This window comes from Populus trichocarpa, chromosome 1, assembly GCF_000002775.5.
Source record: "Populus trichocarpa isolate Nisqually-1 chromosome 1, P.trichocarpa_v4.1, whole genome shotgun sequence".
Classification (NCBI taxonomy): Eukaryota; Viridiplantae; Streptophyta; class Magnoliopsida; order Malpighiales; family Salicaceae; genus Populus; species Populus trichocarpa.
Window position 1 is genome coordinate 5,042,213 of NC_037285.2, and position 17,432 is coordinate 5,059,644.

At 34.5% G+C, this 17,432-nt stretch overlaps 2 protein-coding genes across 4 annotated transcripts; one reads left to right on the forward strand and one right to left on the reverse strand.

The window, feature by feature from the left end:
• Window positions 1–438: 438 nt before the first annotated feature.
• LOC7482820 (protein MEI2-like 4) lies at window positions 439–8,817 on the forward strand. 2 transcript variants are annotated; one of them, XM_002297839.4, is made up of 15 exons: window positions 439–939; window positions 1,571–1,778; window positions 1,992–2,037; window positions 3,104–3,424; window positions 3,597–4,027; window positions 4,139–4,297; window positions 4,468–4,584; window positions 4,667–4,815; window positions 5,210–5,307; window positions 5,543–5,935; window positions 6,310–6,958; window positions 7,220–7,304; window positions 7,413–7,481; window positions 7,712–7,891; window positions 8,121–8,817. In XM_002297839.4, the coding sequence occupies exons 2-15, from the start codon at window positions 1,704–1,706 to the stop codon at window positions 8,277–8,279; spliced, it is 2,931 nt and encodes a 976-aa protein (XP_002297875.4). In that variant the 5' UTR covers window positions 439–939; window positions 1,571–1,703; the 3' UTR covers window positions 8,280–8,817. The 2 variants fall into 2 exon arrangements, with proteins under 2 accessions (XP_002297875.4, XP_024438714.2); XM_024582946.2 differs by lacking the exon at window positions 439–939 and adding an exon at window positions 946–1,081.
• A 5,018-nt stretch (window positions 8,818–13,835) lies between these two features.
• LOC7482821 (OVARIAN TUMOR DOMAIN-containing deubiquitinating enzyme 1) lies at window positions 13,836–16,931 on the reverse strand. Of its 2 annotated transcripts, none has more exons than XM_024600887.2 (9): window positions 16,595–16,931; window positions 16,429–16,494; window positions 16,260–16,343; window positions 16,021–16,143; window positions 15,297–15,349; window positions 15,027–15,076; window positions 14,863–14,963; window positions 14,237–14,520; window positions 13,836–14,117 (listed from the first exon to the last, which is right to left on the reverse strand). In XM_024600887.2, the coding sequence occupies exons 1-8, from the start codon at window positions 16,706–16,708 to the stop codon at window positions 14,254–14,256; spliced, it is 858 nt and encodes a 285-aa protein (XP_024456655.2). In that variant the 5' UTR covers window positions 16,709–16,931; the 3' UTR covers window positions 13,836–14,117; window positions 14,237–14,253. The 2 variants fall into 2 exon arrangements, with proteins under 2 accessions (XP_024456655.2, XP_002299353.3); XM_002299317.4 differs by having other exon boundaries at window positions 13,836–14,124; window positions 16,595–16,929.
• Between the last annotated feature and the right edge of the window lie 501 nt (window positions 16,932–17,432).

A 17,432-nucleotide genomic window follows, 5' to 3' on the forward strand; every position in this document is an offset into this window, starting at 1 on the left:
GTGTCAGACAGACACATAATATTTTTTTTTATTGTGTTATATGAGTTTAATTGGTTGATGTTAGAGTATTGATTGTTTTTGAAAATATTTTTTATTTAAAAATTTATTAAAATAATATTTTTATTTTTAAATTTTTAATATTATTATATTAAAATATTTAAAAGACAAAAGTTAATTAATTTAAGACAAAAAAATAAAAAAAACATATAAATAAATGAGTTCTAAGAAGGTGGCTTTAGCGAGGCTTTTACTTATTACTTAAAATAACCGATTCCATGGCTGAATCATTTCATAGCAGACCAAGTCCTTTCTCGTCATTTCACAATTCAAATTTAAAATTAACCGGCTTCAAAGAAAAAGCCAGCGTGGCATTTAGAGAGAGAAGGGGGGGGTAATATCTTAAAATTAATAATTAATTAATATTCTATTCTATCTAATCTAAAATCCATACAACACAGCGAAGAGCTAAAGACAGAAAGAAGACCTTTCTCTTTCTTTTACTAACAACGGATTTTCTAATTAACGGCGTTAGAATCAAGTCTGAACGGTTTCTCAACCTCAACTCTCTCTCATGATCTCGTGTTTGTAGGAACCTGGTCTAGTTTTTGCAACCAGAGTCTTCTCATTTTTTTTACCGGCAGAGAGATAAAAGAAAAGAACAACCTCGCCAATATTCTCACCTTCTGGCGAGAGGTCTCAATCTTGCCGGAGCTTCCGTTTCTCTCCACCGGAGAATCTGTTTCTTAGCTGAAGAGAGAAGATTTGTAATAAAAAAAGACGAAGAAGTAAAGTATAGGAGGAGGTTAACGTGCAATGCAGGGAAATTAAAAGAGAATCAAGGAAGGAAGGCGGTGTTTGGTTGGAGGATCTTACACGGCAAAGATGCTATGCTGCTAATAAGATGATGCCTTCTTCCTTCAATTTCCCTTTCCTTTAGCCGTAATTTATTCGATCTCTCTTTTGAATTCTCTCTCTGTTTAAATTCTCTTCTCTCTTCTCTTTCTTTCTCCTCTTTGTACTCCCCCCCTTCCCCCCCCTCTCTCTAGGAACCGGAGTCTGTTTTTTCTGCTTAATAATTGAGGTCTGTTACATTTTGTGCTCCAAGCCTCCAACGTGTGTTTTTGGAATTTTTATCATCTGGTCGGTTATTTTTTTGAGTCCAAAAATGTTCTGGTTACTCAATTTTGCTAATTCAGGTTAATTTTAAGCTGTTTTGGATCTTATTGAAAATTGCACCTGCAAAAAATAGATTTTAATTAACAATTCCGTGTTTCCTTTTAATTATTATTATTTTTATTTGAGAAAAGATTGGCTGGTGTGAATTATGAGAGATTATTATTGTAATTATTATTAGTATCCAATGAAGGAATAATTAATTTTGTTCTTGTTGTTTTTTTACTTGCCATAATTGCTTACTTTCCATTAAGATCTTAAGCTGAAACAACTTGCAGATTTTGCTATTAATGAAATTAATCATCCCTAATCCTTATCATTCTTACCCGTGCTTTTTTAAGTTGCCTAGTTTTGCCTTGCTTTGCTATCCCTTACTTTCCAAATTCTTGCCTTGCAGAGTTACATACAAGACTCAGAGATTTTTGTACACAAGTGTTAATGCAACAGTGGGCCGCCCAGATTGAGATTTTTTTTATTTTTTTTATGGGTGGGGGGTTTTTATATAGTCTTGTTTTAGGTATCAATTCATAATGCCATCTGAAATAATGGACTCACAGGGTTTGCCCTCATCATCATTTTTCTCTGAGGATGTTTCTTTTCCAGAGGTACTGCCGGTGCATCTCTGTGTTTCCACCTTTAGTTTAATCATCTGTTCGCGTTATCATTTCTGATTCTGTTTCATGGTTAGGTTATATTTTTGTAACGGTTTATATATTGGTGTAGATTGTAGTGCTTAATTATTATTATTATTATGTTTTTTTTTTTTGTGGTTTATGTTTGAATTGTTACTAATTGGTTTTGTTTTCTACCCTTGGCAGAGGCAGGTAGGGTTTTGGAAGTCAGACACGATGCCTGATCAACATGGTCAGTATATTTGAGATATGTGTGGGTTTTAAGGTTTTGATTCATCAAATGGACTGCTGGATCTTTTTTGTTACCTTTACATCTTTTTGATTGAGAACTTGGAATTGTTTGTATAGCAGTTAAGCAGTATGTTGGTCAATTCCTAGGACATAACAAGTGTTTCTTTATAGTCAGCCACTTTACAACTCTTTATCTGTCTTCCCAAATTGGGATCTGATTGTTTCTAGATTCTCACTTTAACATCGATTGTGTTGTGTGGTTTAGAAGGTTGGATATATCTTTCAATTCTGTCTGCCAGATCGCTAATAAACCATGTGGACATTAAGTAATTTAATAAGTATCTTGAATTGGAAAAAGAAGAATTAGCTCTGTGAGATGACGTAAACTGCTATTAATGAGGTCTATAGGATGACATGCTGGGGCATTATTGAGAGAATAAAGGTTTAATTTTGTGAATGTGGATTGATTGACCTGCCATAGTTGCTAACATGTTTAAGATATTAGTATTCGTTAACAAATATTTAATCATGATCTTCATTTTTGTCACGTGCCTTTAATAATCTTACTGAAAATACTTTGATATTAGTCTAAATATTTAATCGCGATCTTCATTCTTGTCACATGCCTTTAATAATCTTATTGAAAATACTTTGTCAACAAAGCTGGAACTAGAATTATTGATTTTTCTGGAAGTATGCGCTAAATAATTTAGCGAGTGAGTTTCAGGAGAAAGAGCCAGAAGGAATTGTGAATCGGATGCTTCTGTGATTCCTTTCATTGAATTTTCTGCTCTCCTCAAAGTGTTTTTCAGTAGAGTCACATGTAGTTCATGTACTCAGTTTTGATTATTATAGGCGGGGCTGGTGCCAAATTGAGATTTAACCAGAATTTAAGAATGGATCCTACCATGGAATTAATTATTGGTCTCTAAATTCTTTACAAACTATTCTTCTTAGTGCATGATCAATTTGTGAAATGATGTCATCGCTAGGTGAGTATAGCACTTCTACTATGGTAAGTGAGTTTTTTCATGGAGTAGAAACTAATATAATTTGTTTAACTGCAGCTGGGAAATCAGCTGTTTTGACACCCCTAGAGAAACCTGTAGCTGTGGATTCGGTTAAATCGCTTGAACATCCTCAGCTTTCCCTAATGCATGACCATAAAATGAATCATAGCTTAGATAAGCATGCGGTGGGAGCAGAGAGAGCATTAAGTAGGTCCTTCACATTGTTGAGACCTGTGGACATTGATCCAGGTACAAGGACTAGTTTGAATGTACAGCCGGCATCTTATTTTGCAGAAGGTTGCAAAGTGAACGCAATGGCAACTCAGCATGAGAATAGTCTCTTCTCAAGCTCATTATCAGAATTATTTAGCAGAAAGAGTAAGTTTCTTCTCCTATTTGGCTTGTTTTGCCACACTTTTTCCACAAAGGCCATGTAAATTTAAATTACGTGCCACATGCGAGCCTTTGCCATATCTAGATTTGGTTTCTAGGATGTACTTTCCTTTTGAGATACTGCGTACTGATCTACAGTTTCATGCTCTTGATGCAGTGAGTTTATCTTCAACCAATCCTCTATATGGCCATTCTGTTGATACTATTGCATCTCATTTCGAGGAAGAGGAACATTTTGAGTCCCTTGAAGAAATTGAGGCCCAAACCATTGGTAACCTTCTCCCTAATGATGATGACTTGTTTACTGGGGTGACCGATAGGGTAGAAAATATTAACCATCCCAGTGGTGGAGATGATATGGAGGAGTTGGACTTTTTCAGCAGCGTTGGAGGGATGGATTTGGGGGATGATGGTTCTGTGGCCCAGATTGATTCTGAATTTCCTGGAGGAGCTTCCAATGGTCAGCTGGGGGCATGCAATCTTTCAATGGCAGGAGAACACCCTTATGGTGAACACCCTTCTAGAACACTCTTTGTGAGAAATATAAATAGCAATGTTGAAGACTCTGAGTTAAGAGCTGTATTTGAGGTATGTGTTTGACATGTTTTAGTTTGCGTTTCACACATGCTATTAACTTGAGCTACTTGTCTTCAAAGATTGTCTCACCCTCTGTTATTATTGTGTATGCTTAATGTGCAGCAATATGGTGATATCCGTACACTTTATACGGCTTGCAAGCATCGTGGTTTTGTTATGATATCCTATTACGATATTAGAGCAGCCAAAAACGCGATGAAAGCACTACAGAATAGGCCATTGAGACGTAGGAAACTTGACATTCATTACTCAATTCCAAAGGTGGATTTCAATGTTTTTCCTGTTTAATTATTGTGCTATTATTAGTCCATCATCACTTTAGTTTATCAGAATGACGGTCCCATTGTTAAGACTTTTACTCTTTTGCATACATTCTACATTTGTGTGCATGCATGAATCCTGTCACATGACTTGTTGATTACTTTTGTCAGGACAACCCTTCAGAGAAAGATTTTAACCAGGGTACTCTTGTTGTATCCAACCTTGATTCTTCTGTTTCAAATGACGAACTTCGTCAGATCTTTGGTGTTTATGGAGAGATCAAGGAGGTGAACTCGGTTGCTGATTTTATATTGCTATTAACAAAACTCTGCAACCTAGGCATGAACCCATGTTGCTCTTGCATTGCAGATTCGTGAAACCCCAAACAGAAATCATCACAAATTAGTTGAATTTTATGATGTGAGAGCTGCAGAAGCTGCTCTTTGTGCAATGAATAAGAGTGATATTGCTGGGAAGCGGATTAAGCTAGAGGCAAGCCATCCACGGGGTTTAAAACGGTGGGTGTTGTCCAAGCATACTAACTCTGCATTTATTTATTTTTTCCTCACATTCTTTCTTCCTTCTTTTGCTTTATGTTTCTTTTGATTAACTATCCAATTTAGTGGGAGAGTTGCAGAAGTATTTCCTCTCTTTCCATGTTCGGGTGTGATAAAATAGAGAAACATTAGTTTAAGCAGACAGAACCAATGGTTTTCCTGGTTGCATTTACATTTTTGTATATATATTTGCTTCACAGCATAGAAATGCAAGACCTACTCCATCCCCCTGTTCGTTACTTTTTGTTGCCAATATTCAAACTATTAGCTGGTTTGTCATTTCTGCTTAACTGACCTAGACTTTTCTTTGGATCTCTCGCTAAACTCTAGGTTTATCTTGATTTTTGGCATGCAGTTTATCGCAACAGATTCCTACTGAGTTGGAACAAGATGATTTTCGGCCTTTTGTGCAGCAGATTAGCCCTTCCATTAACTTAACTACTGGATTCTCTGGTATGATTGTTGGAAATGTGATATCTTACTCATTATAGGATAATGCTACATAAGACAAACCGAAGTTAGTGAATTTTGCACGAATAGACACATTGACGGGAGTTATAATATTATGCAACTTTTGGGTCATTTATTTCATCTGTCTGTTCATGTAAAATTCGTTAAATTTCATTCGTTATTTTCTTTTTTATCCCTTAATTTAATAGTCATGTCACTCATGAAGCATTGTTAACAGGAACAATTACATCCAGTGGCATGGATAATGGGCCTATTTTGGGTGCACCCTCTGCAATACAAGCTCCATTTTTGAAATCTGCATTGCATCATGGAATCTCTTCTAGTGTTCCTAACAGCTTGTCCTCACTTTTGAGAGTTGAATCAGCTGGCAATCAAACTGGCTTTGCTGAGCTTAGTCACTCACCAGGTCAATTGAAATTTGATATTCAGGGCGCTCCAAATTTTCATCCTCATTCACTTCCAGAGTATGATGGTCTAAATAGTGGTGTTCACTGCAATTCTCCTGGAGCAATGGCTGCAAACATCAATCCAAGGCCACTTGAAAGAATTTATACCCGGCAGTTAGCCAGAATGAGCTCAAATGGAAATCCAATTGAGTTCAGTGAAGGAGGTAAGTGCAATGAATATCTTGCTGAAGTTGTCTTCTATTTGTTTATTTTTTGCTTTTCGGACTCCACATAGCTTGTGGAGCCCAGTGGTGCTGCTAACAATACTGAGTTTTTAGTGGTTTGACTTACAAAAGCCAAGTTTTCAAACTACCGTATCTTTTCCATGGAACTACAGGAATTTCTAGATCAAGGTTAATAGGTTTCATTGCGTGCCTTTGGTTTGCTAGTTTCACATGCAGATAATGAAAGTTGTGATGTTAGAAAGATATACATGTTAAATGATTGAGTTCTATGCTAGAAGAATACTGGTGATTATTTGTTACAATTTCAAATTCTTAATAGATTCATTTATCTGGCCTTTGCTCCATTTTATCAGTTTTTGGATCTGCTCAAAATGGAAGCTGCCCTCTAACTGGGCATCACTATATATGGGGTAACTCCTATCATCACCAGCTTCCAGGCATGATTTGGCCAAGCTCACCATCGTTTGTCAATGGAATTTCTATTGCTCATCCTGGACCACGGCTGCATGGACCTCCTAGAGCACCATCTCCTATGCTGAATCCAGTTTTACCCATCAATAACCAACATGTGGGATCAGCGCCAGCTGTTAATCCTTCTCTCTGGGATAGGCAACGTGCATATGCAGGGGAATCTCCTGACACATCTGGTTTCCATCCTGGCTCCCTTGGGAGCATAAGGATATCCAATAATTCGTTGCAGTCCATGGAATTTCTCTCTGCTAACATGTTTCCTCATGGTGGCGGAAACCGTCTGGAACTTTTAATGACCCCAAAAAATGTCGGGCTCCAATCCCAACAGCAGAGGTCCATGGTGTTTCCTGGCAGAGGCCAAATGATTCCCATGATTAATACATTTGATCCTCCTAGTGAACGTGCTAGAAGCCGTAGAAATGAGGGCAGCATTAGTCAGGCTGACAAGAAACAATATGAGCTTGACATTGATCGGATATTGCGAGGGGAAGACAACCGTACAACACTTATGATAAAGAATATTCCGAACAAGTATGTGGTACCTAACTTCAAAACCGTGATCATATTCTGCTTGGTGGCTACTATTTTTTTATTGATGGAACTCTGTTTCTGAAGCAGTAACTTGTAGTCCATGAAAGTGTGATGTTTATGCATGCTCAATGATTTTTATATAGAACAAACTTCACTGGACAAGAAATATTTGCACTATGACCACATTTCAGTTAAAAGGTTGCCAATAGTTCTTCTTTTCCAGGTTATGATTTAACTGTGACAATGTGGTGTTGATGACAGGTATACTTCAAAAATGCTTCTGGCAGCAATTGATGAACACCATAAAGGGTCTTACAATTTCATTTACCTGCCAATTGATTTTAAGGCAAGTGCCCGTTAATTTCAAGGTTAAAGATGAGTAGTGGGAAAACCAAAGTTTCTGTTGATACAATTTCAATCCATATGCAATACCTGACCCTAACAATTTTTGCAGAACAAATGCAATGTTGGGTATGCATTTATCAACATGATTGATCCCAGTCAAATAATTCCATTCTATCAGGTTTGTGATGTGTAAGCTGTAATGTTGTTAATAGATTGGATAAATTACTTTGTCCGCCCTTGTTGTACTTGCCATTCCTTTTACACTGCACCCAAAATTTTAAGGTGAAGGTATATCTTGCAATAAGATGATAAAGTAGGGGTGGCTAGTGTAGTTATAGGCCAATGGCAATTTTATCCTAAAGGTTACATGCAAAGGCTAAAGCTAAAAGGAAAGTTAAATTATGGCAGGCATTTAATGGGAAGAAATGGGAGAAGTTCAATAGTGAAAAGGTAGCATTGCTTGCATATGCTCGCATACAAGGAAAAACAGCTCTCATTGCACATTTCCAGAATTCAAGCTTGATGAACGAGGATAAGAGATGCAGACCCATTCTCTTCAATACTGATGGACCCAATGCAGGTGACCAGGTATGCACATCACAGCATGTCAGGCAATTTGGATTTTAGTTACGTGTTTCCATATGGACTTTAACATAAAACAGAATCTAGAAATGCTGCTAAATGTGGGTGGGATCTTGTGCTGATGTCCATAAAATGGGCTTCAGTCTCAGTAGAACAACCAAATTCACCTCATTTAACGGCAGTCTTAGAGAAAAGAATGAAAGTAATTTCACGCCGACCCTGTATTTATTTGCAGGTTCCCTTTCCAATGGGGGTTAATGTAAGAACTAGACCTGGGAAACCCCGAACCATCACCCACGAGGAGAATCAGCAAGGAAGCCCATCAAATCTGGCGGGTGGGGAGGATTCTTCAAATGGGGATGCTTCCTCAGGTTCTGGAAAGGAGTCTGATTAAGCAAGCCACTTGTTTTTGAGGGCGCTAACCTTGTAGGACTGAGTAATTTAAAATCGGTACCACTCCAAGTCTTTATGAATGATGTTGGGGTGCCTGATTAAAAAGGGACCTTTTTTGTTTCAGCTTTTGAGAAGTTTCTTAAACGTTTAGGGGACATGGCCAGACCTAAGGTGATTTTCCAATTTTATTCTGGTTTTCATAAAATTCTGAACTGGTTAGGCAAGAGAAGCATCTGGTGGAGCTTCGAAATTTTGGATGTTGTTGAGAGTAGTCCTATATAGATATATATACAACATATGTATAGGAGTTTCTGAGAACTGAAGGGATCATTTTGTCGTGGTTCCAGAGGCTTCTGTATTTTCCCGGGTTTTGTTTGTTTTTTGAATGCATGGCTTGGATCCCATTTGTAGTTTTTCGCTGATATATACCGAAGTCAGGGAGGAGCTCTGTTTTGGAAATTTTTGAGGTGGTCACTTATTGATGTCGTTTACCATTATTGCTTATTGATAGAGGCGTGCTGTGCCCTTAACTTTGTGCCTATTCTTTTCTGGAAATCTCACAATTTTACGGCCTCACATGCTGTTTATTCGTATGTGTTGTGATATCTATGGTTGATACACTAAAGGAATTCTATTCAGCAAGTACGTGTAGGTTGACCTATGCTTGCGCCGCCTGTTTTTGTGCTCTAGATCTCGGAATAATGTGTGTAAATTTCTTGTGCTATTTTGCTGGGAAATTTTGATGGTAGTCCCGGCACAGGTTTCTGCAACATGTAATGAATTTGCTCGATATTAAAAAATAAAATAAAATGGAAGCCAAGGTGAATTCACTGTTCCTAGACACAGATCACCGCAATAGTGTAATTATTATGTTGCTATTCCAACAAAAATTCAATGATCTTGCTATTGGTGTAATTTTTTTTACGGGTTTCATTAGTTATTATGAATTAAAAATATATTGTAAAGACTATATAACTTGATCAAAGATAATTTTATCTTTTTTATATTTTGGAAGCAAAGTATAAAGACTATCATACCATAAGAAGCAAAAAAAATTCAAACTTGCAAACCAGGATATTTTTGTATTTTCAAATTGAATTTCTAGTAATTAACAAGTTGTCTAGGGAGAGATTTGATCTTTTCATAAATATAGATATTATTTTAAAAAAAATGGTTGGTATGTGCATACGCATGAACTAGTGAAAGAGTGGCGTGTGAGGTGTTGTCTCATGTCCAAATGCTTATTATTTGTTTTGTTTTTTTATTAATTGTTTTCTTCAATCTCGTCCCTCATTATTTAGTTTCATTTAATTTTTATATCAAATTTGATCCTTATTTTTTTAATTGTTGTTTGTTTTTATCCTTTTCCTGATCGAATTTTGTTTTCAATTCCATCTCTCAGCATTTGATTTCAAATTATTTTTATATTAAATTTAGTTCTCATTGTTTTTATTGCTATTTCTTTTGTTTTGGAGTCTTTCTTATTGAATATTTTTTTTTATCAATTTTATCTCCCAATATTTTATTGATTTAGAATTTTGCTTCATTATGTTTTAGGGTTTGCCTTTCATGGGATTAGTCCTAAATTTATAACCAAGATCACAAGTTTTGAAAGTTAACATGGTTTGACTTTAGTCTTTTTCTAGGTCTTTTATAAAGTTGACTTTTTTTCCTTCAACATTTGATTTATTAGAAATTAGTCTTTATGTTTTTTTTTTTCACTTTTCTTTCTATGGGGTCATCTCAGTCCTATACCCATTGAGGCAGGGCTAATAGGTTAACTTGGGTCGACTTTGATATTTTTTTTTCATTATTTTTCAATTTTGCCCTTGATAATTGGGTTGTTTGATAATTAAACTTCATAATTTTACTCAGTTTACTTTCGATGGGGTTATCCTTATATCACGATCAAATTGCATATTTAACATGCTAACCAAAATGGACTTGAGTCGGTTTTTTTAATTTGTTTTACGTTAATTTTTTTGGTTATTTTATTTATTGTCTTTGAATTTTTTATTTATTTTATTTAAATTATTTAAGCTCATTAAACTCAGTTGAGTCAATGATACAAGTCTCATATATTTTTTGCTTTTTTTTATAAACATTTGTGTTGCCTTGACATCATTCTTTTTATGTTAAAAAAAATCTAGGCCGACATACGGCCTAGCATGGAACCCCTGTCTAGTAGTACCTAAAAGAACTAAACATGTTTCTAATCGTATCACCATTACTGGTTTACCAGGTTGTGAACCTGTTACCATGAAATACAATTCTTTTTTTTCTCCTTTTGTTTTTAAATGCGAGGCAATTATAACGAGAGTTAAATGATGCGGAGAAATCACTGTAAATCAAGAGATTTTTTATTGTGAATTGTAATAGTAGTTTTATTTTTAATTTCTCATCTTTTCACGAGACGTTTCTTTGGCGTTCTTTTTCTTTCCTAACGAATGGGTGGCGCCTGTGCAATAAAGAAGGCAGTGTGACGCTTCCTGGTGATCAAATCTGGCTATTCACCATCTCACTGGATGCGCAACCATGCCCTCTTCCACAGTTCTTAGATGTCTCTTTCCTGAGGAGGAACCTCCTCATCCTTTCTTACACAAGCACAACATGTTCTACAACCACCTCTTTTAACTATGGTTATTCAACAACACAGACAACTAATTACCTGTAATTGTTGAGTTTTGATACACATCCTCTACGATCTCCAACCATGATGATTGATCGCACATAGCAAAAATTATCAGGAATCGTTGGGCTCTAATACCACCTGAAACATACATGAGCGAAGGATAATGAAGTTAGTTACAAGTGAAAACCATCAAAGACCAAGAAAACCGTGATTATAAAGAGACTCTCAAAATATTTAATTTTATTCATCCATGTCTAACTTGTAAAAAAGCTATTACAACACTTTATATATATAAAAAGAAGCTAAAACATTCTAGTAATATTGAATAAGAAAAATAAAATAGAAAAATTATTTCCTTCAAATAATAATAAAAAACCTAGAAAAATATAATGACACATAATAGAAAAATAAAAAAAATTAACTAAGAAAAATATCTATTTTGTTTTTCAAATAAAAACTCTTGCATCACTAATGTAATTAAATGAATTTGGCATACAATTTTTTATTGTCCTAGTCCAATTATCATATGAATCTGTTAATTCATTATTAATTGAATCCAAATATAAATTTATCTCGATTATAATCGATAATATAACTTAAGTCAACTCAGGTTAACCAGTTAAACCCGTGACATAGTTCTTGAGACTTGGATAACTTCAAAAAAATAAAATAATTATGAAGCTCTACTTCCAATAGATCCAAAGTTGAAGGTTGAAATAAAAAAAATAAATTAAATTCATGAGACCAAGATAACTTCATAGAAATCAAATAAAAAAAATACAAAACTCAATTTTCAAGCAACCTAATATTGAAGGATGAATTTGAAAAAAAAAACAAATAAAAAAATATTGAGTTGTTGGAGGGTGAAATTGAAACAAAAATATTCAATTAAAAAATAAACAAAGTTAACACGAGCCAACTTGCTAAACCTGTGATTCAAGTTATTAGATGGAGATATCCATATAAAAAGCAAATAAAAAAATATATTAAATAATATTTTTTTAGATATATTTTTAATAGTTTTGATGTGTTGATGTCAAAATTTTAAAAAATATCTCAAAAAATTATTTTAATATATTTTCAATTGAAAAATATTATTGAAAAACATCATACACCGTATTACTAAATACACATGTAGGCTGAAATTAGCTTCAAATTAAGCTAATTTATGAAAGGAGAATAAATTATAACCTCTAATAAAGCCTCAAATTACCAAGAGCCGAAAAGTGCACACTTTAAGCCTAAATGACAAACGCGTTATAGAATAGAATGAAGACCGTTAACAAAAACACTAAAAAAAATGGTGTTTTTGAACTATGAAATCACTATAGAAATGTGGCATGTTTTGTAAAATTTCTAACTTCTTTGGCTGCTTTCATGTGGCATTTTTACTATTTTCTTTACTTTTTTTTTATCTCAAAGTTTTGATTTTTCAATCTCATCTTCCCATGAAACGTTTTAACTCTTTTTTTGTTTCATAAAAAATGATTGTTAAAGTCACTCCTTCTACCACGCGTCATCATGAAAAAAAAACCTTGTTGAGACAATTCTAACAACACAAGTAAGGGCACCATTGAAGCTCAAAAGAGGCTGCATGCACCACCATAGTAAGGCCACCTTCCTCACATGCCGATGCATGTTTTTGAATTATGAAATCACTATAGAAATGTGGCATGTTTTGTAAAATTTCCAACTTCTTTGGCTGCTTTTATTTTGGCATTTTTACTATTTTCTTTGCTTTTTTTTTTGTCTTAAAGTTTTGATTTTTCAATCTCATCTTCCCATGTCACGTTTTAAATTTTTTTTGTTTCATAAAAAATGGTCGCTAAAATCACTCCTTCCACCACGCATCATCATAAAAAAAAAGACCTCGTTGAGACAGTTCTAACAATACAAGTAAGGGCACAATTGAAGCTCAAAAGAGGTTGCATGCACCACCATAGTAAGGCCACCTTTGTCACATGCCGGTGCATGTGGTACATATATCAGATATATTTTTCATTTTCATTCAATTTAGTCCTTGATTTTCTAATTTCTTTTCAATTTAGACCTTAATTCTCTAACCCTTATATTTTTTTCACTCTTATTCAATTTTTCCCATAATTCTCCGATAACTCTTTAATTTTATATTGAATTTTATCTCAACTTTACCCGATAAAAACCTAATAGGAGAGAAACCACAATACAAGAAAAAAAAGAAACAAAATAACTCAACCATGCCTCAAGCATAGCTCAATTGAACACAGCACGAAGGTGAAAATATACTCGCACAACAAAAAAATATTGCCATGCTCATGTTTAGCTATCCAATCTATTAATTTCAAAATATTATCATTTATCATTAATTGTAGTCCTTAATTTTCTAATTTCTCTTCAATTTAGACCTTAATTCTCTACCCCTTATATTTTTCACTCTTATTCAATTTTTTCCATAATTCTCCAATAACTCTTCAATTTTATATTGAATTTTATCTCGACTTTATCGGATAAAAACCCAATTGGAGAGAAACCACAATACAAGAAAAAAAATAATGATAACTCAACCATGCCTCTAGCATAGCTCAATTGAACACAACAAAAGGGCAAAAAACGAAAAAAATATTGTCATGCTCATGTTCAGCTATCCAATCTATTAGTTTCAAAATACTATCATTTATCATTAATTGTTGATAAAAAAAAAAAACAGTTTTCTTCCTAAATCAAAGAGTTGGTTGGAGGGTTTCAAGTTTGTCCAATAGATTTAATGACAATATCAAAGAGTTCTGCATGACTTTTGACTTTTTTTTTGCTTTGAAAAAATTTGGTCATAGCTGCGGGAAGTAACTTTAGTTCCTACCTAAATCAAGACTTGAGTCTCCATGATGGCAACACAAAGTTTGCTTATGTTTCATTCCCTAACAAAGTGGAGGAAAAGAGTGGTGGGCATGCATTAAACAGTTTTCTTCCTCTTTCAGCAAATGCAATTTCACAAAGATGATTAAACACCAGGTGAGGACATGCTCCATCCTAAATTGGAACAGATGACTGTCTGAAACTTTCAGGCAACCTGCATTTAGGCCCCCACTCACAATTCAGAAGCATTAGAACATTTATCACAATGTACAGCACAAATACAGATGAGGCTAAGGCCTTTGCTTTGCAACTTTGTGTTTCGTCATAATTCAAATTGACCTTGACAGCCTCCATCACCCGGACTTCTTTAATGGTCTGCATTCTGCAATATATACAAGTGAGACTCAATAACTTAAAAGATGTCCCACCCACCCACCCACCCATACACAAGTGTTCCATGTACCATAGCTACCAAAAAGATGAGAGCAGCTTACCAGAATTGCAGAAAGCATCACTTCGGGTAGAGAATGTCATAGTGACCCGGACGATAAAGCAAGGTAATGAAGGGATTGATGCTCTCAGAACTAGCACTAGTGGCACTTGGGAGATTGCCTGGAGCAGGAACGAAATCATGATGATTTACATTGACAACACCTGCATCACAAGAGCTGCGGTCGAGGTATACAACACGAATTGGCACACCCAATGCATCTGACAGTGCAGTAATGTGCATGTGGTCACTTTCTTCGCCCATAGGTTCCACTGATGACTTGCAAAACTAAGGCAAAACAGATATATCAATTGGGAACTCCAAGATTTTATGCATTCATTATCTAACTTTCTGAAATACATGAAACTGGATTTCTACCATGATGAATTTGACACCGAGAAAAGGTATCAAATTACAGACTAAACAAATTATTAATGGTGTTTGGTTTGGAATGTAAAACTTTGAAAGACAAAATAAGGAGAATTGTGGACTCGATGTAAAATGACACTGGTTTAAGTTATGCTAGTGAAAGCTACCAATTCATCCTTGTTTTTCACTAAATGCACAGAACTAACAATGCATGGAAAATGTTTGAAAGTAACACCAGAAACTATAATCCATTGAACAAACCTGCTCTACTGTTGTGTTCGTCAATCCAAATATAAAGGGTTCAAAAAACTGAGAACGTTTTCTTATTTCTCCAGTGGTCACAAATCTGAAAAACATGACAACTAACCAACCAAATTTGTCAGGAGAAGGTCGCAAACATCAATTCATACCATCAAGACACTCACCATAGTCTGATACAGACTGATCACGACTCCTATTTAGAAGCTCTTCGTGACTGCAAATGAAAATAAAATTTGTATTTAGAGCTCAAAAAGGTCAATTGACTAGGATTAACAAGCACAACCTAATATTTTGGCCTCATAAGCACTATATCAGTTCATGGTTGTAAATAAAAATGCAGGAGCTGATGAGTAATTTAGAGAGCTTAAAATTCCAATGAAGTTGTATTTTTTAAGCAGTTAACAGACATGACATAGCAGGGGGGAAAAGGGCACCTTATTGAATTTTCATTTCCTTGAAGAACATCATCCAGCTGCTCAAGAAATAACTGCATATTTTTCACAATGAAATCTGAGTTACAGATTATATGCAAGAAAGCCTTGAAGGCAGGTACGGTTTGGTAGAAGCTTCTATGAAGAAAGCTTGTCACGACCTAAAAACTCATTGCTTAAAAGCTCAAAAGAAAAATCAATCTTCTCATCTCAAGAATAGAGCAGGAAATGAAACAAGATAGAAAATATTTTGGTGGCATCAGCATCTCAATATAACATTAAGAGCTTGCATTAACTTAACTAAATTCATCCATGCCTCACGTATAAAAAAAATATATATACCCGTCCTTCTTTGTTTTCCATAATGTTTATGTGAACGAGCTATTTAAGTGGTTCTTTAAATCACCGTCCATATTTCCAAAGAAGTCCACCTCATGTCTGAAGGGGCCAGCAATGAAATTATAACTCCAATTCATCAAATCAACAGAACTTACAAACATGGAGTTCAAATGTCCAAATCATATTCTAAAACTGAGTTTCCTTTGAATTTGTTTGTACATTTGCACATGTATTGACTCCAGTTCACTCCACGGACTAATTCTTAAACAAAGTCTTTGTTGCATAACCGGCACACAAAAAAAGAAGATTGAAAGAGTTCAAAAATGTTTTAAAAAATGAATAAACGTACATCTTGCATAGAGTAACAGAATGCACATGATAGATTTACCGCAAAAAAATCCTCAAACGTGAAGTCCACATAACCCAAACTCTGCAGTGTTTTCCTACATTCTTCAACATTGAGTTTGATACGATCAACTTCCGCCCTATCTTGTGTCTCCAAAATATGCTCCTATCTCAAGAAAACCACAGCTTATTTAAAAGGGTAAATTACGCATACTGTGCTCCCTCCTCCTCCAACAAAAAGCACAAGGATAGAAACCAAATAAATAGTTACAAAGACATTACTAGGTACGAAAACATAAAGCTTCGAAAGAAGCAATTCCCATCTCCACGTGTTCGCCTAATTGCAACATACTTGTCACCAAGAACCTACACGAGCAGCGATAATAATCAACTAGTACATTAACTCAAGACAGCCATAAAGAAAACAAGAAAACGAGATGACGATAACAACCTTTATTTTCTCAAGCAAGATAGGACTAGCAGATTGGTACTCGGCTGCTAATGTAGACAAAGGCTCCTGTTGTAAAAAATCCAATCGCCCAAGATATATCCTTTCAATTAAAATGCAAATAAAAACTCAAACAGAATTAAATAATTTCAAACAAGAGAGAAATTGCCTTGTCGCCAAGTAATGGGATACTTGATTGCTTTTGCATGATATCATCATCTACTCCTCCACAACAATTTGCCAAATCTTCGATTTTACATGTCAGCTGTTCTTCATTCTGCATCTTCTCCTTCTCTTTCTTTCTTGACTTTTGGAAGATGAAAGTGCGGTTGACAGTGTTGAGATCAGTATACCTGAAAATCAAGATTCTGTTCAATAGGGGGCGAGACCTTGAAACCCTGACTAAATTAATTCTTTCTGCTAAAAAAATCGAATTCCCAAGTGATTAAATTCCCATTTTTATTTTTGTTTTGTTTTCCTAAAGAAACCGATTTCTCTCCTGATATTATTAGTTACCTACCTGATTTTTATTTCATGACGAGGCAAATACGTTTTTTTTTTAATTTCTTATTTATTACCGGCATGCTATAGGTATAAATTGTAATTTTTAGTTGGTTTTTATTTTTTTAAGTGTTTTAATTTTTTTAAAAAATATTTTTATAATATTTTTTATTTTTTAAATTTATTTTTAATATTAATAAAAAAAAAATTTACAAAAATATCTTACAACCTCAAAACAAACAAGGCTTTATATTTGCGTTGGGCTACCCCTACCTGTGCAAATTATTATCGACCCTGGCCTGCGTGTGAACTTAGTTATTCATATCAAAGGTTGTTAAAAATATATATATTTTTTATACAATATGAAAAATATAATATAAACTTAAATTGTAAAATCAAAAACTTATAAATAATTTTTTTAATTAATTATATATTGATAATTATAGTCAAGAAATTAAATAATTTTAAATTTGATAAAATAAATCAATAATATTATAATTAATGAG